General features: G+C 38.2%; 1 protein-coding gene across 1 annotated transcript; it reads left to right on the top strand.

Moving 5' to 3' along the window:
- The first annotated feature begins 8,631 nt into the window (after nt 1-8,631).
- On the top strand, nt 8,632-9,194 carry LOC124274280 (neuropeptide-like protein 31). The gene is made up of 2 exons (XM_046709622.1): nt 8,632-8,944; nt 9,178-9,194. The coding sequence occupies exons 1-2, from the start codon at nt 8,632-8,634 to the stop codon at nt 9,192-9,194; spliced, it is 330 nt and encodes a 109-aa protein (XP_046565578.1).
- The last annotated feature ends 11,305 nt before the right edge of the window (nt 9,195-20,499 follow it).

The following is a 20,499-nucleotide window of genomic DNA, read 5'->3' as shown; positions in this document are numbered from 1 at the left end:
CTGGCTTTGTCATTATATTATTTTGTACCTTTTCCCACATTGCCTTGTGTAATCATATCCTATCTATATAACTCTTGCACTGACTCAGCAGTCACCTGATACAAGGACAAGAAATATCTCTGAAACGTCGTATAATGAATAAAAATAAATTGTTATCCATAAAACGTGTCATATATTCCTCACTTTATCCGTAGTCACTTCATTCCAGGAGAATACAGCAATTATTTTTGTGACTCTCTTTCTGTGATCATCTGAAAGTGACGAAATAGACATACGTTACCTGGAAAGGTCTTCCTCGTATAATTTCCTGTTTGTAGTGCAAAATTGAAACACAAGGTCATCGACACAGTTTGAAATACGTGGACATGTGTCAATCAAATACATTTTGTGTACTTGGAAAATGGTGTATTACTTACGGTCAACACATTCGGTTCAATTGCGCATAGTGAGGATGATTACTTTACAAATTTCTGGAAGAACCAAACTTTCATATATCCAGTTGGAATCGCGTGTTAGCACTACATTTAGCATATTTTTTTTATTATGTGTCATGTTTATGGAAATGATCTTGTCGCTTGTATTTGTTCAAACAATAATAAAATATCGTCACTAGGTTCATGCCAAAGGCAGGAATATACAAGCAAGAAGGGATTTACGTTTTTTGGTTTATCCGTTGTTAAAGTTTTGTTTCATCGCCAAAACAAATAAATACATCTACCTTTAAGGCATTAACGTTTTTAATTATCTTTGTTTTTCTACTATATCATCAAAGGATCCGATTACTGAGAAGGCCTGAAGTATACTCAAAATTTACATAAGAAGGTTGTTGAAATTAATGTATCAGAAATGACCTTTTCTTCACTGGTTGTGTTTGACGTGGACTGTCTGTCTTAAGGTAAACTAAATTTGAAAGAGAGGAAACACTAAACGGAGAGTTAAACTCGCCGTTGGCGACGAATCGTTAGTTGGAAAGTTGCATAACATGCCACTTGACTCATTACGCTCTTCACGATTCCAACATAGTGCTGTGATACATGCGTATCCCTGTATGGTACTGTTTACATATTTATTGTGTGCAATTACCTCTACTCTTCTATTTACCTATACCGTAATCCGCTGGTGGTGAGTTCGAATCCAGACGACCTGTGGCATTTGGAACATCCGGTCCTCACAAGAACTTGATTTTTTTGTTGAAGACGGATTGTTGGCAGAAGACGCTTCATGACCTACTGTTATTTTCCTCGGCAAAGGGGATGCAAACACGTGTTACTTTTCTGCAGCCTTCACATCCAAATGTCACGTTAAAGATGCCACAATGGTTGAAATGGGGTGGATCACTGATGGGTCTATTGGGATACAGGGGAGTGGTTTATAGTAATTTGTCAGATATCCCTCATCATACTTGATTGCATGGGTGGGGTAGGTTCAGTCACCTCACTATTTATCTGTCGAAATCAAGGTGTAATCTATAAGTGATTACTCATCTCCTGGTGATCACCTTGTCACGTATGATCCGTTGCATATGACGGTTAAACGAGGGACTAATTGGCAGGCTGATTTGACTTCACTTAGAAATATGTCAGGATACAGGAAGGATATCATCATCTTGATTATACGTGATATCTGACGGCGAAAGGATATATGTAACTGACTTTGTTTCAGAACCCAATGAATGGTTTTGGCTTTTTGGATTCGAAAAATTGTGGAAATACATTCATTGTAATGTTCTCTAACGAAAATTACATGATATACATCTTGTGGTATGTGGTCCTGTGCACAGAGCTCAGGTCACAAATCAGTTGAAGTTAAGCAACGCTGGGCACGGGGAGTTCCCAATCGGTCGCCTGTCAGGCGCTCAAGGTTCAAATTCAGACTACCATCATATCATACCAATTTACTGCAGGAAGGACAGACTCACTTGCCTAAGATGAGACCACATGCATTACGTGTGCTTCGTTGTAGGTGTAGGACTGAAGTCCTCAAGCTGCCAAACACGGTCACCCATCCAAGGACTCTCCACTCCCAACGTTGGTTAACTTCAGCTGATTGTGGCCTGAGCTCTACGCACAGGACCACACACTGCATATTGTGCATAAGGCAGATTCACACCGAACAACGTTATCCTTTCCACTGTTACATAACCAAGGACTACGAGCATGGTGTTGAACCGCCAAGGGCAATGTCGGATCCGACTTTACACCGGCGGATTCAAACACAACTGTTTCTCTACTGCCAGCGAAATATGGCACCAAAACTAATGGTCCAAACAATTTTTGCAAATAGGAAAAGTATAGACAAAATCCCCAAAACATTCAACAGAAATGCCTTCAGCCAACTGGTCAATAGAGGGATCATTCCTGTAAGATGCCGTGCAATATATGTTATTCCTGTAGCGACAAAGAAACAAAATCTGAAAAATTAAGAAATGAGTAATTCCACACAAATATCGGAATCTCGAATTGTTGCGCAAGAAAGAATTTATCTGCTTGACACTCGTTTGGAATTGTTTGTTTTGATTCAGAAACACATGATGATGATGATGATGATGATGATGATGATGATGATATAGTCGAATCATACAAACGAAATTTGTCATGATTATGGACAGGTTGGCGTTCTGTCATCGTATCTCATTTTTTCACTCACCGGATTGTCTGGTTTACAGACCGCGTCGTACAGCTGTAACACAGTTGAATGCGAAGTCAAACAAACACATACTCATGATATAATCAGTATTGTACATTGGATTCAGCTTTTAGCAGAAATTTCTTACGAGTTTTGTTTATTCCAATTCTATACATCAAAGACATCAATAAGAAACGACGGAACCAAATTACCTCAACGAATTTAAATCCAAGATTTTTAAATCAAGACGAAACATTGCCCAGAATATGAAATTTCTCTTCATCCATAAAAGTGACAATATAGTTAGAGTACATGAGCAAACGACATACAAAATATACAGTTTCGGATGTAATGGAAAACAATAAACCTCTGATCGTGCTGATATGATTGCTTGCAAAACCTTCAAAATGGATCCCATACCAGTGCAAATATCTTGTTATTGTATACCTGCAGTATTCCGGTGAAAACGAGATCACATTAATACATGATCGTATAACATTCATGCTGTTTTCGTCTTGTAAATCAACACCAGTACAGGACCACGTAACGGATAGATTGAAAACGAGATGTACATGCAATCATATATCTCATTCATATCACACGATCAAAACAGCCTAAAACAAGTTACAGACTAAAAATGTTCTTGCTATCGTTGTGATTTGTTGTTACATGAGCATTACACTACTTCTGATATAGTTAAAGCGGTTCGGCATTCATAATTATCATAATATTCCCGTCCAATCACTACAGACCAGTCCCCAAATCTGTCACATTGCCTAACTCTGATGCTCGATGGCTCCAGCTTTGTTCACGCCTATTCAGAAAGTTCTCAGTTAATCTGGATTCGTCAGGAAACAAGACCATTGGGAATTCCTCTCCAGGTTAGCTGTATGTTCGTTCTCCCCGGTAGTCTGGGTGACGAAAACAGATATTTGTTTGCCCGTTTCGCCTGGATTTCTAAAAGTCTGGTTTCTGATCGGTCAATCCTGGACTTCTATACTGATGTTCATTTAGAACATCCATGCAGTTAATAAAGGAAATGCTTGCTTCCAGACACAGTGTCCCTTCAGCACTTACTTCCTTGCAAGAGGAACATATTTCTTCAGTTCGATTTTATGCCTGTAAGTTTCAGAATCTCGGCTTATGTATAGTTAGTATATACATTCTTGTAATAGCAGCATATGTGTTCTTCTAATATTTGGTTAAATTTCGTAACAATTGCTAACACATGAAAGGTAAGGTGTAAATCCATCTGGTGTCAATGTATGTGGTTAAAGTCCCCAAAGTCCTTAGTAAGGTGATCTAAATTCAGTTCCTGGCGACATATAACCCGTTTTTGATTGTATTGTTCTGTATTGTGATATAATACCCAAGTTTCTCTAATACCCAAGAAAAACGTAGAGGTTGTAAGCAATGAATACACCTCAGAGTCTTTTAAAAGATGGAGCAGTCCCCGAAAATCACATGATTCCGAGCGCCTGACTTAACATGCAGAACATATTCTTACAAAAGAATACCCAACAAAAAATCAGCTGGCATTACGAAGTGGCCCTGATCTTAAATTATTATTCACGGATTACTGCTCGTTAATGAAGCTTTTACCTCCGTATTTTTTATATTGCTACGCTTAGAATGCGGATCAACATTCAGTGGTACGCCAAGTGGATAAAGTATGCCTGTCAGAAGGAAATGACAAAGGTTCATTTAAAGCTTCCCCCGCGTACCTCCGTCGAATAAAAACATATTAATCCTGTCAACGCCAGCCTCAATCCTCCTTATAAATATAATCAGGGCCGTAATTAACTGGAGGAAGTATAATGTGAGTAGAAAGCCATTATGTTCGATGACAGTTATGGACATGTCTTTATTGAAGATATACCCCATGGAATAACAGAATGTTACCAGGGCTGATGGGTAATAGGACTGTTGTCGACCTTGTACGGACGAACATACTCCCATAAATCGTAATCTAGTGATATCGTAAAAACAAAACCCCAACGTTATTGCAAAAAAGATCACTAATACTGCTGCAGTAATTAGTATTGCATCAATATAAGATATTAATTATCTTAGCACTAAAATTTAAATATTGTATCTCATATATTATTCAAAGGGTTACCAGAAACATGCCCGCATGTTTGTTGTTTCACGCGAGGGATCGGAAGTGGGATTGGGTTCCATGGATTGGTAAGTTGTATACAATTACAGTAGCATTTGGAATACTGGATCGCTATCAGGCAGAGACCTATAGTAACACAATACAAACAAAATACTCTTTAAATCGTCGACCGTTTCCCTCTTTGGAAAAGAAACCCTATTATCGTCTTTTTCTCATATAGATTCCTCCTACTGCTCAGCTAAGTAGACAGCGGGTTTTTAGTACGCTCAAATGTTAAACGATTAATGTTCTTATACAACACATATATACATACGTATACGTTTCACCTCAAGGATCAATACAGATACATTTAAATAGGTGGATGTGTTTTTGTTTGAGGACGCTATTTACGTGGCTACTTTACAGAGGGGACTAGATAACCGTCTGAATAATAAATTGTTGTGTCTGTCATGGTTGTTAACACACAATTACCCAAAAGAATTGGTTATCAAGACAAATGGGCTTCGTTAATGGTATGAGTAAATAGACAGTGATTTATTGCAAATCATTTTGAACGCATCACGTACAGTTTTGATACATTTCCCCGAACCAGACAAAAAGACAAAGATAAAAGAACAAATTACAAATGTAGCTAACGATGTCGACATTCCATATCAATATTGATCAGCAAGGAAGAGTTCGTTTAGCAGGTTTTTCATAGAATACAAGGAGTCGGTACTGACGACAGTATGAAACGTTATCATGTTACAAACACCCGAATGTACTCAAGAATAACAAAACACCTGCAGATATTGCTATGACTTTATTAGTATCTTATAATGTAACCGTTATTTTATGTGTTTTAAGGCATTTTTCAGAAATCAGAATAGGTCCTAAATGTTGTGTACAAGGAATATACACTGAAACGAAAAGCTTCTAAACCTTCGGTGAATATAGTTATAAAACTCGACGCATGTTATGATGTAATATAATTTGTGGTCCTGATACTATTTTCCAACAATCCTTGTATATTTAATATTGGGCTTTAGCTCAAACAACATTTGCCCTTTTTCCTTTTCCTATTTTGCAGTCAACCTTTCTTGAACTCTGTCTTTTGACTCTGCGATAATTGTCTGTTTATGTCATTTCTCATAAAGTACCAGAATCAGAAATCTTCATTTTGATGTGAAATATTAGAAATTTACACGCAAATCATTTAAGGTGTCTTTGTTTAAAATTCAGAAGTTTGACTACACACCCAAGTGAACTTCGACACTATTTGCTTTTTTTCCTAAGACGTTTGTCTTACGGTTGGATGGTTGTTGACATAGCGTTAAGAGGCAGATGGTGACATACTACATCAGAAATACCTTCACTAAGGAAGCTCCAATAGTCTAAGGTCCTATAAAAAACCCATTAGAATATCAGTCACAATCCCAGCCAGTAGATTGAACTGTGAATTTGACAGGCTTTCACCATGTGTTTTTTTACGTTTCACGCCTTTGGCTTTATATGAATGCCCAAATGATAATGTTCACAGGTGCGATTGATGGAAACTCGATGTAATATATTCATGATGAAACCGCTTTGTGAAATGAAAACAACCCCAACAGATCAGATGTTTTCTGTTTGTATCGTTAATATATCATGACTGAGAAGCCTGGTTGGGATTTTCATAGTTTTTAACAGTATTTCAGTTTATCTGATATTATTTCAGATCAATATCAGATATAAATGCAAGGTAAGCCGAGCGGGACCTTTGGTAAGCAAGAGTTGAGTGATAAAAAATTATCCAAAGTTCATTGTCAGTAGAATCTCGGATTCGAACCTACGGCACGGCTGAGGGATGACACCATGCAGTGCTAATTCCGACACCTTTGACGAAGGGACAACCCTCGTTATGCTCTTTAGAATAACTGAAAAAGGAAACATGCAAATAACAGAAAAAAGTGCGACGATATATTTTAACCCTTCGGTAAATATTTCAACTAAATGCAGCATTTTGTCACACATCCTTATATACACTCACAAATAACGATTTCTGAACTCGGATGGTCCGAACTTCAGTATGTGACAAATACCATTCCAGATCCGCAGCAGTGAAAATCAACCATTAAAGAGGTTCAGTCAGATGTCATTCACTGCTATGCGGTTGGCGATGAGCATTCTTCCCTTTGATTCATTATTCAGACCGATACTTCCTTTGGTGTAAAGCTTCTTTGTCCCTATTCTGACGTTAAGATGAATGGTCTGTCCGGGGCATGTTACGATCCTTAATTAGTACATTGAGGTGAACTGAGTTTTAACTAGATTAGTACTAATTAAGCGTACACTGTACATTCACGTCTGTATATGGTTGTGTGTACGAGTCCCAACCAAAGCAGGTTGCGTAGTTGCACAGTTTAATATGGATACTCGACTCAGAGATTATAGAGACTCCGAGCCAACCAGTGTGTGTTCTTCCTTCATGTCGAGTGCAAGGCAATCGAAGGCAAACACCGTGGTATTAAACGGTTCCCCCAAAATCTATTACTGATATAGCAGTCTTCCAGGAGTTAGACATTTGTGTCTGAGACCACTGCCACTCTTCATCACAAATACACTTCCAGTGCCAGTACAGAGCCCAAAATCAGGCGACTAATGACACCAATATTTCCACAACGCATATTATTACAGAAATGTTTTGACAGCACAGTGTGCTTATTGCAGACACTAAACATATGGCGATATCATTACAGTCTATACTGACACTCCTATAACAGAATTCGGATGAGGACTTTGAGGGTCTTCTGTCTTTCTGAGCTACGAGCATTGTCAAAGCATTGTCACTCTCAAAAGCTCGCTTCAAGTTGTCGCTGTCTTCACAATACTGCACAGTGTTTTCAATTTGTAATGTTTATTTTTAATAATGATTTATGCATACACTATGAGGGTTTAGAGAATTATATATATATATATATATATATCAGTCATAAATATCACATAGATAAATAAAAACAGAATGCCTTTTTCTCCAACATGTTCTTTACTCTTCAGGGAGATTGTAGCGGTTACAGTATGACGTCATTACATATATATTGTGACGTCACAATGGGACAACATTCTAGATAGTTTAGAGAATTAATTATTTATATATATATATATATATATATATATATATATATATATATATACACACACACACACACACATGTACATATATGTTGCTAAGTGAATGTTCATGTTTTCCAGCGAACATGTATACCCAAAGGGTGATAACGATGGCAGATTAGTTGGAAGAGTAGAAAGTGTAACTCGACCGTTTGGGTCGTTTCATGTGTAAAATGTGCGAACGGAAACAGAGGGTGTGAAACAAGTGCGAGACGCCTCTACTTCCTGAATGACTGTTCATGCATACCAGCACATGTGTATACCCTTAGGGTGATAACCTCAGGCATAACCTATGAGGCGAAAAGAATGAGCAGTTTACATCATTAAAGCTCAGGTGTGTTGCTTACCTGGAAGTGGCCAGCCCAAGGTATATCAATCACACATAGTCCACCAATTGTATATATATAGGAGAGGGGAAAAATATTCTATCATCTCCTATTTCCCACTGCTGTTAAGACACAGATACGTGTTAACACCAAACTGTAAGTACCATTTCAAGGTTGGCCTGTGGTAAACATGTATCCTTTTCATTTTTTATTCCTCTGCTGCAAACCTCTCCTTTTTCAAGTTTTACATTGATCCAATTCACCAAAGTACAAATATGTGAGGAATGTGTTCCGTTCTTGGAAATTTGGAAATTTACACATGAAACATCATTCAGAAAGAGTAGCATGAAGTAAATTCTCCAGACGAGTAATGATAACATGTTGTTTCCCTGTCTTGAAGATGATTTTGATGTTACTGAACAGATACTCAAAATGATGAAGATAGTCGCCGTCCTTGTTGCCTGCCTGGCTGTTACCGCCTTTGCTGAGCCAACCGGTCTGTATGGAGCATATGGAATGGCTGGGATGTATGGAGGACTGGGCGGAATAGGCGGAATAGGCTACGGAATAGGTGGAATGCACGGAGGTCTTTACGGAGGCTATGGCGGTGTGTACGGAGGAATGGGCGGTCTATACGGAGGCAAATACGGATACGGCATGGGAGGTCCGTATGGAGGACTTGGAGGACTAGGAGGCTATGGTGGTCTCTACGGAATGGCAGGCTACGGAATCGGACTAGGAAAAGGTATTTCGCAACACATGCTCTCTTTTTCAGCCATTATCCCATTGTAAACCTTTCACAAAATGATATCATGTACCCATGTATTTTACTCTAATAAGCAGATAATAAACACCTTTAATGCTGTTGTCTGGTATCTGAAAAACTTGGTATAGTTCAACGTGCAAGCAGTTTTAACATTTCCTTTCATCTTTTCCATAAATCCCAATTCCATATGTAACTACTTTTTTCTGTTTCAGGAATTGGCTACTACTAAGTTTCTGTCATCTGCAGTGAGAAGAAGACTATTTATTTTGTATACTCATGACAATACAATTGAAAAAAAAAGCGATTTGAGTTGAATTTGTCCTCTGGTATGCCCTTACAACACTGATTTAAGAACAAAATTCTACCGCATTATTTCCATACATATCCTAATGGGGCGGTGGGGAGCCTAGTGGTTACAGCGTTCTCTCGTCACTCCGAAGACCCAGGTTCAAAGTCAAAGTCAAAGATATTTTATTGTATTTCAGGCCTCCGGCCCATATACATTGCAGTTGCATGCATTATACAATCACATACAGTTTGAATACAGAGATGACTTTAACAGAGTATCACGCTTAGACATTGCATTGTAGATGTATTGTGATAGTTTTAAGTTAATATAGTTGTCATAAGTAGACAAGAATTGTTTAAATGTTACAGTAGGTGACTTGGAGAGGTAACATTCAGGAATATATTGTATACGTAAATCTATGTAAGATGGACAGACAAATAAAAAATGAATTTCTTTTTCAATAGATAGTTTACACAATTGGGAAATTTCTTTATATCTGTCGACGGACATACGGTTCGATTTCCCCATATGGGTACAATGTGTGAAGCCCATTTTTAATGTCCCCTGCCATGATATTGCTGGAATATTGCTGAACGCGACGTAAAACAAAAACTCACTCACTCACTCACTCACTCACTCACATAACCTAATACGTATAAATTCAATTGTTAATGAACACTAATATTACAAGTTATGTTCGCAAACTATATATGTACGTTTATCCACCATGTTTTTGTATATACATGTAGAATAATAAAGTCTGCACACATTGTGTTTGTATGCCATTATTTTTATCTGACTTCGTACTTTAGGCCTCTTCAGTACTCGAATAAAAGAATAATAGATTCATGTTTGATAAAACCTTCCTATTTTGGGTACTGCATGATCAAACCATCTCGGTGAAATGCGTATCTACAGCCATGTTTGCGATTAGATGATGGAATGTTGAGTATGTATACAATGAAAAGTGTTTCATGTTCAAAAGTGTGATATCAAACTATCAACGGCAATGCTGCACAGCGATAGCGAAACGTAAACATAGCAACTTAGAATGAACGATCAACTGATCCAAACACTTCACGTCCAACGCCCATCAAATGGTGTATATTTACCAGACACGCACACTTGGTCATCACTGGAGTATCATTGGATCACATACATTGCCCGGCAACAGATATATCATTGTTAATGAGAGATGGTATTATGACCCTGGTCTACAGGTGTGACAGTAGAGCTCCTGACGGTCAACATTCAGGATGGGCACGCTTATAGCTAATTGGTTTGTGAAAGGAAGATCAATTGAAAGCGTTTGCCCGCTAGTGGATAATTAGATGAGGAAGGGTGCTTAGCTAAAGTTTATGCTGTTTTATTTTCTGGTCATGATTTATTATAAAGTTAATGAGTACTAAATCCCACACAGTTTTATGCCATCTTTTGCGAAACATTCCCAACCTAATACAAAAGTGTTTGTGAAATTTGAATTTAAGAAATGTTCGCAATGAACATCTATGGTTTTGAATTTCGGTGAAGATATCATGTTTTACTTGTCCCATGAATCGCCGTGTAAGAACGCTTTATAATAATGTCTTACTTTTCTTCAAAGGGACAAAGTCTGAAATGAATATTCATTGCTGTCAACGATTGATGGTATCTTTGAAAAAGATTGATCATTTCTGCAACCACTTTTTATAGTGTGCATGAGTTGTAATAACATTGGGATAATAACCTTTAGCTGTGTATTTGCAGAGAATCAGTAATTGGATGAGGAAACTATATTAGAGAACATGTACTATGTTTTTGCTACTGGTGTATTTATTCTGCAGCAACACCGAGAAGAAACATTAAATTGAAAACTTCTAGTATCATGTCGGAGCAAAGAGGTTAAAGACTAGCTATTTAAGTCAAATATATGATTAAATCCGAAGTAGGAAGAGCTGGATATCTTCTTTCATACATCGGAGAAACACTCCAAGCTGAACCACACGGCACACAGATTATCTATTACAAGATCACGTTTGTTTGCGTTCATGCATAGAATATGAAACAACATCAAAGTCATAGATCATAGTTCCAAACATCTCTTCGCCTGTCGGATGTAAATGGCAAGATGCTTTAACCTTTGCCCTTGTGTGTGCTGACCATGATTACCATGGGTCGATAAACGATCATTATTTTTACTGCTAGAGCAAACACTGGCTGCAACACCGGAGTAACAGTAACTCATTAACAGAGACTGCCAATGCACGGGGGTGTTTGTAGGCTCTCAGGTCTTTTCTCATGTCGACTATTCCCGTCAACTCGACAGGCAGCTTAGGATCCGCTGTGCACATAATGTATACTTCCTTGACACTCAATTCCTGTATTGCAGTGAGTTACCCGTCTACATTGTGTGTTCTGACTTCCGGCAATAGTGTCGACCTGAAGTATGTAAGTGAGTAACACCACTCACTCAATGAATTTCGAACAATATAACGAAAACTGCCTCCTACACGTAGCTCCCGTGTAGTGAATATTTGCGTTAGAAGCAGAATTATCATGACTGCAAACCGACAACAAGCCAATGTGACGAATATAGGGTCCTGCCGTCAACCTCATCCTACTCTTAATGCTGACATCATGTCGGCTGATGTGAAGTATTTGGGTGACTTGGGATGCATCTACAGACACATCGTTTTCTTTGCATGTACGGGATTCCAAAGGTATCTAATGCTCTACCAAATGCCTGGTACGAATATAAACCATGAACAAGCAAAGAAAGACTGTGGCTTGCGTAATTAATGACGTTTCTCAAAGTGCTCAATTTCCACATGATAAATCTTCATTCCCTTTTACCTGAGGTATTTGTCGTTAAGATGAAAGCAAATGTCATTTGAAATTTTATGGGAGAACGATACGCGTAATTGATGACATTCTCATAGAAAACACATATGCCACTATTGGAGAGAGACATTTTGGTATGGCGGAGGCCATGAACAGCAATTGTGCTCTCTTTTTCAATGTCTATTTCTTTATGCATATGGACAAAAATGAAAAACGAAAACGAAATTCCTGAATTCGATCACCAGGACATTCAATTTCAGCTTCAAGTGTATCAATGATCTGTATGCATTTCAATACACCAAATTCACTGCCACTGATTTGCTCACCGGAACTAGACCTGCGAGAGGCGATGGAGCCCCCATCAACCCAAAACATAGATTTATTACCTACGAGGCACCATATCTGGGTTCATATTTTTGATACGATAACCTAGGGCAAAATACCACGTTACGAGGAAGTGTACTATGTCAAGCTTCGATTTTCGAAGGAACAACCGTTTTCATTCATGGAATCTTACAATGCTTCACTACGTTCATTCACAGATTGGCAACTGGGAGATTACGTCACCTCGAGATTCTCTTGCAATATTATTGTTATTAAAACAACTGAAGGTTGTTCAACTGAGAATAGTTTTAATAAAATACATAAAACAATAAAAGTTCATTAAAGTTTTGCTTACATGCTTGTTGATTTACCTGCAGACGACAAGGCAAAGAAACAATATGGCTGCCCGATCGGTTTTACCGCTGTCAGTTAATGTCAATGATCTTGTCAAGATCGATGGCAGATTAGTTGGAAGTGTAGAGAGTGTAATCCAATCGCTTGGGACATTTCATATGTATAATGCCAGAACGGAAACAGAGGGTGTGAAACAAGTTCCAAGACGCCGCCTTCAAGTTCTCGCCGAGACTGTCAATCGTTCACCTGGGATTGATCTACATTTCGATCTACCACAATCGGTAATTGAAGAGATAGTGGAGGATGATTTCTTTGATGAGACTGGTGCGAAACAGGAGATCAGTGGAGGTGACATTGACAGGTTTGTTATGGTTGACGACGACGGCATTGATGCTTTTTTGGCTAACCAGGAAAACCGTAAAACGGCTAAAAAAACTAGACATGGTGTCATCCTTCATGGAACAAACTTGTTGAAGAGAGTTGGGGCAATCAATTGCAATGACGACGAAGTCGACCAACTGTGGAGCTCCTGTCAAATGGGGGATTCAAATCCCCAGTCCGTCATCAACACTTTGTGGTAGGTAAACACAGTGCATTTTGGCATGAGGGTCGGCTTGTCCCACACAACATGAAATGTGGGGACGTTAAGGTAAAACAGGATGCAAATATTATGCGAATACCTCGAGTACAATGAGGGTCAGACAAAAGCTCGCACAGGTGAAAATTCTCGTGATGTCTGATCCGATCCTCCTCGGGTGTGGGAGATTGTCGACGATCCTTCACGCTGGCCTGTCCGAATCTAAACGCTCTATCGTTCACTCCGACCCGCTGATTTCAGCTCTCACGATTCTCCTTTCTATCTTGTAAAATCACTCCAAGCTAGGGTCAGATATGGTTTAAAAGAATGGCAATCGGTCCGTGATGACACAAATGGCTAAACACGCCAATATTTCCGGATGCAAACGACTCACAAATCACAGTGCTCGTAAACATGTTGTACATAAACTTGTCAATGCAAATGTTCCACCAACGCACATCATGCATAAGAATGTTCAAAGTATTAACAATTACTCCTCCGTTTTAGAGGAACAACACCGTAGTATGAGTGACCTAATTTCCAACCGTCAGGGGTCAAGGCCGTATCTCCCAGTTCAAACACCGATTACAAGTAAAGCGTTGCCTTGACAAATAACTGTCGATGAAAATGTGCACATACGCGCGTACGGTAACTGTCGGTAAGTGGTGCTAAGGTGTTCGGCTAGTTACGTTGATATTTTCTTCCGACGCTATTACAGGTGATGCGGCCTTATATAAGCACACGCATCTTTTCGTGTTTACATAATGCATAATTTCATCGGTAATAAACAGAAGATCATGTTCGTGTCCATGTCATACTATGTTTACGACACTCGTGCCTACATGTCGGTATTTCGACCAACTTTTCGGCACTCGTGTCGTAAACATAGTATGACATGGACACTCGTATAATATCCTCTATGTATGACTATATATTCAGAATGACACAAAAAAGAAGGAAACCCCTGTCATATGACCACATGACAGGAGGGATAACTTCCTCTAAAAATTGACAACTTCCCTTATGTCCAGTATCACTGGGGCATCTCCACTGTTACAATCTAAATTTATCTAAATTGAGATACAATAAGGGATCGACATACGACGCTTGTTCAAAAGTTGTTTAAACAGGGACACAGCGATCAAGGTTTGGCAAAGCTGTCAAAATAAAGCTCGATCACGTATATGAGGGCCTTGCTCCAGGATTGATCTTTCAGTCACTAAAATTGTCCGACGCATTTCCCTATTTCGTTCGTACCATGTTTAGTGGGAAGAGTTAATTATACCTTATTGCATTGGTGTTTGATAGTTTTACACCGAGTTCTCTTACGGAGTTATTTCTGGTTAACCACTACATTAGTTCAAACTTGGGAACAAACACGTGACAGTATAACAACTACAGTATATACACAATTGTATTCTATACATCGCGGTTGAAGAAGTTAGGTGACTCAAACTATGTCAATGTTTAGGAAATCAAGAAAATACATTCAATAACGTGAAAAAGAGAACTTGAAGATCTGAATGTTATAACAAAATGTCGAAATAAGACTCATGTTGGTTCAGAACATCTTCCAACAGTTATAATTGGGATGGGCAATGAAGTAACAGAAGCGTAAAGATTAAAGGAAGCTTGTAAAACCTAATATGATTCCAACACTTTGTACCTCAACAAGACATTTTACCTCAAAGACTGTAACCTGTGTCGCATAACGCTTGGACGTGATATGATGAGCCTTCCTGTTCACTTAATAGTTTTACATGTGTGAAGTAGTCTTTTATTGAACAACCAAATATAACAACAATTTGCAAAACCGGTGATTTGTCACGAACTGTCTCTAAAAGTACAAACTGTCTTCAAAGCATGTTCACAACATAGGGCTGTCTATAATCACAAAAAATGTGTTCTGAAAACGATAACAAATACGCTAAGGAACATCTTGGATCGTTATTATACATCAAAGACCGATTTAGAATCTGATATTTATAACCTGCTATGAAAGAACTGACCAGCGACATCATTCACCGACTCGTATAATTCCGTTATCAAATTGGTGCTATTATAGGGATGGTCAGGCTTTTCCAGTTCATGAAAGCTCAGAGACACGTTGTGGGAATCTATCTAGTGTCCATAATACGTATACATAACAGGAATTTTAGTATGATTATCAATAAATAAACACCCTTTTAAGTTCAAACTTTAGCTCAAAATATTTTAGTAATGCATCGACGTGTTTTGGCGTGTATTGAAGCCAATGGTTGTCACACTCACTATTGATTCCACATTTTGCAGAAAAAACGCCTTGTTTATTTGTGTAAAAGTTCAGACAATGATACCACGTGTATTGCAGTGTCAGTCAAACGGTACTTTCGACCTTGTATGAAATGAAATTGTGGATATTTGCTGTAGAATTGAATACTTTATTGAAGTTACAAAGATGTTCATTTATATATTCTTTTTGTTTTCTTTTCAAATTTGGTCAAACAAACTGTATACTTTCTTTTTGAGCACTTGTTTATATTGTGAATGGAAGACAAGAAATGTCTTGGCCTATTCCGAGAACGTTCCTATTTCGGCTCGAGTTCGAGAATGTTCTGATAGCCTTTTGTAATATGAAAGGGGCGTGATCATGTCTCAGTCACCTCACATTACATCTCACATGTCATGAAGATCAGTTGTGTGACGATCAGTTTCACCTTAAATTCTCAGTGTTTGCCTATTTTAGAAACTTGACCGCTATTACAGCGAGGAGAATACTGCCATAATCACTGCGTTAATATCTTATTGCTATATACTGCCATTCTATTTGCAAACTTAGTTAATTTTGGAATATCGTTGTTGACACTTATTATTATAGGATATTTATATAGCGCATATATCCACGCAACTAGTGCATGCTCAAGGCGCTGGAGTGTTCCCTTGATTTTTTCTGGCATTTTTGTAACCAACTCAGCTCCCTGGGTAGTATTCAACTCATGCTGCCTGTTTGGCGCAACGACTTATCACGCAGACTCATTATCACAAGATACCCATTTGCATCTGGGTGAATTGGGACACATAGTCAAAAGAGTCATTTCTTTGTTGTTTGTTGGTATTACACTAGGTTCTTTACAGACTTATTTCAAGTTTACATATTTTTTCAACTTTGTGAAAGGCAGACACCAACGACTTTGGGCGCTAGATCACCCCACGACACATTCTGACCACTTGGTACCGTTCCTTCCCTCATCCAGACCCGAATCTTTTGTCATAAGGAATCTATAAGCATTGATCGAAATAGGAAGCAGGAGGTCTCCCTTGTCTCCTGTATGTTTAGTTCAGGTGGAGTCAGTGGAATGGAATTAGCTATTTATCATTGTGCGATAACAGATCATAACGCAGTAGTAAATTGATGCACTCGCTGGCCAGCTACGTTATGAAACATCTCGTTGTAAGATAAATGGTATGTGACAGTCCCTCGAGTCTGAATGTTTTCACATACACTAAACCAGATCAGGTTCACCCACTGATAGCAAACCAGCAGGTAAATGTAAGTCTTATATGCCACACCGAGAGATAATCGATTGTACAATTGCTGTGTCAACATTTACGGTATATGTAAATCATATATTTTTACACACACACACACACACACAACACACACACACATATATATATATATATATATATATATAGATAGATAGATAGATAGATAGATAGATAGATAGATAGATAGATAGATAGATAGATACACTAGTATATGTATTAAGTTAATTACGTGAGTATGTTTAAGAATTTGCAAGGTTTACTTGGGCCTTGTTATCCGTTCATAAATAACTTGTTCAATATTCATACTAACGTATTCGACAATATTTTGTACATAAAAGTCCGTATTCACATCATGTACCATCGAACCCCATAAGGTGTTCATGAAAAGATTTCAGTAGCCGGCAGACACCGTCGTGCGTGGAGCTTTAGGTTACTGTCCTATATGTACTCATTTGGAATAAGAAACGCCCCACGACACAACCTGACAGGAAACTCATTTGTATCAAGTGGTTTGCGTGACGTTCAGAAAGAAGGAAGTCAAGATAGCTCAACTGGCGGATGTGTTCTTGAACAACCGTTAATGGAGCGTACGTAGATACGTTAAGGCAGGTTCATCGACTAAGTAAGTGGTTGGATAGGTGGAAAATGAGTGGGTGAGTGATGTGAACCAGCTTCCAACAATATTTCATTGGATTTACAGTATGTTAGATTGATGTGGAAGCCAAAAAAGTGGAACCCCTACCTCTACACATAACAAAAAACAAAACAAATACAAAAACAAACAAACAATAAAAAACCCAAAACAAAACCCCCCAAACATCAATTCAAATTGCCGTGAAGTGTTATTTCAATAAAATTTACAGTATGTTAGATTGATGTGGAAGCCGAAAACAGTGGAACTCCTACCTCTACACATACCAAAAACACAACCAAAACCCCCAAACCCCCCAAAATAACATCATTTCAAATTGCGGAGATAGGTAGGTGAACGCTCCATGTGGTCTTCGATTTAGGCCGTGCATCTATTCTATAAATGAAATTATGTAAAATATTTGTTTCATGGTGTATTTCAGGGGAACATACAGGAATCGCGAAGAGATAACACGAGTTCACAAAGATCCATATACATGCATCCCCTTACAAAATGATAGAGAGTAGTGCGTGATTGTATTCATGGGTATCTAAACTTACACAAGGAAACGAATAGCAGATATGAATAATATGTAATTTATATTACAGGGGAGTTTAGAACTTGGAAATGACAAATTTGGATTGGGGACCGTAAATAATATAGCGGTAGAACACATCAGAATTATTTTCGACAAATAGACTACCCGTGAAGAATATCAGCCTTCAGTAACCCATGCTTGTCATAAGAGGCGACTAACGGGATCGGGTGGTCAGGCTCGCTGCTTGGTTGACACATGTCATCGGTTCCCAAATTGCGCAGATCGATGCTCATGTTTTATTGATCACTGGATTGTCTGGTCCAGACTCGATTATTTACAGACCGCCGCCATATAGCTGGAATATTGCTGAGTGCGCCGTAAAACTAAACTCACTCACTCACTCGAGAAATATACTATCGTGCATGTAGAAGAGTGTTTCATTGTTTTACATGATTTCTCTTTATTTTATTGGTAGACGTGAGTTTGTCTAAATAAGGCATCCGAGTTTTCAAATGTTTTTGAGTGAGTGAGTGAGTTATTATTTAAGGTCACATCGGCAATATTTCAGCCATATCGTGAGGAGAACACATTCAAATGTTTTTGAGATAACCAATGAATGATATGCCACTACACCTGAAGGGAGGTCTGAAGAAGAATTGACCCATTTTGTCGGAATTGTAAATCTGGAGCGCACATTCCAGTGGGAAAACGTTTTGAATGTTTTCTGCACTTGAAATGTTGTAAAATGCGGCCACTAAATACTGGGGCACCTGGAATTTCGCTTCACATACAGTGAAACTTGAAGTCATCCCTCTTGTATCAAATACTTTTTCTTTAACTAAAACTTTAGGACAAATTCCTTCCTTGACTAAATTAATGATCGTCTTTGAGACAATGATTTGGAGTTTGATTTAGTGGACCAAGCAAAGTATCGATCTCAATAGGAATTTCTACTAGGTAGCTTTGGAATTCATTACAAAGGAGGAGTGGACTTGTCTTGAAATTTGAGAGTTTCAGCAGAAGTCTTCGTCTAAATAAGCTAGCATCAGATGTATTCAAATGTGTTCAAATGTGTGTGTCACAAGAAGAAATTATTCTGCACGGAGATGGGATAGAACGACAAATTTCCTCCAGCTTAACTGCACATGAGAAGATGTAATAAATGTATCTCTACTTTCTTGAATAGAATTAACCCATTGAATGAACTACCAAGTTGAGATACAGCAGCAGATTAGTTTCCTGGTTGATTTAGTGGCAATTTCAAAGAGGACTTTGGAGTATTCATGTCTCAAGTCAAAGTCAAAGATATTTATTGTACTTAAGGCCTCCGGCCCATTTACAAGTAATACAAGTATATATACAGCACATGTTACAGACATTTCACAAAGAAATTACAGTTCAGATAAGATATTGCTTCTAAGGAAAACAGCATGTTTTACATAAAGCGCAAGATTACGTATTAAATTTTCATTTTTGGAGGATAGAATGGAAGCAAAGGCAGGTGAAGGCTATTTTAACAGGTAATTATTTGGGATATATTTTTTCTTAAATCAGCATAATGTGGGCATACAAAAGCGAAGTGAGTTTCATCTTCTATAGCCGAGTTACATAATGGACATATCCTTAAACGTCTCTCTATTGAACATCGTCTGCCCTTATTTACTGATAAGTCTAATAAGCCCAATCGTAAATTGACAAGTGTGCGTCTGATATTTCTAGATGGCAATACAGATAGATATAGTTCTGGTTGAATTAAGCTCTTATGTGATCTATACAACTGGTATCTTGAACTATTGTCTAGACAGGAATGACATTCTTGATAATACATGCTAACAGATTGTTCTCGAAATTGCTTAAGAAATAGATTAATATTACCAACTGTTTGATTTAGCCACACAAATCCAAAGCCATGAGAAAATAAAAGAATTCTAATATGAGACGCCCATGTTGCCTTACCCCTATCATCTAAATGTACAAGCATGTTATAAGCTAGTTTGGGGATTCTTTGTTCGTGCATTCCAAGGATCGTTAACCAATATTTTAAACATCTGATTTGTGAATTTATATATATCGGATATCTACCGCATTCTCTAAGTGGCTGGTTGGTTTGTATAATCTATCTTACTGCCTTGAGGTATTGTCGAAAGACATATTGCGCCTTTCGTTCAGGCAGAAAGAAATGCAGTCAGGAACAAGTCAGTACTCAGAAATGGTTATTTTATGGCATTCTCAAATGAAAATGATATTTTTATCGTTTGAGGGACGAATGAGATAGGAATTACTTTCTCCTAGCGTAGGGGAATACAACAAAGGGGTGTAATTCAGTTGTAGGTGGCGCCTAATGAGAGTATATAAGGCGTATGATATTTGAATAGTCATTCTCGCTTGTTGTGCACCAAGTATACATTGCGTCATGGATACTTCTGAATCTGGCAATCCCATTAACGACAAACTCGACGCCATTTAAAAGCGC

Source organism: Haliotis rubra, unplaced genomic scaffold, assembly GCF_003918875.1.
Source record: "Haliotis rubra isolate DU_JTF1 unplaced genomic scaffold, ASM391887v1 Scf19, whole genome shotgun sequence".
NCBI lineage: Eukaryota > Metazoa > Mollusca > Gastropoda > Lepetellida > Haliotidae > Haliotis > Haliotis rubra.
This window is presented reverse-complemented; position numbering and strand designations above follow the sequence as displayed.

Bases quoted from the DNA above. Each gene is read 5' to 3' on its own strand.
- LOC124274280 (XM_046709622.1), top strand. From the start codon at position 8,632: ATGATGAAGATAGTCGCCGTCCTTGTTGCCTGCCTGGCTGTTACCGCC.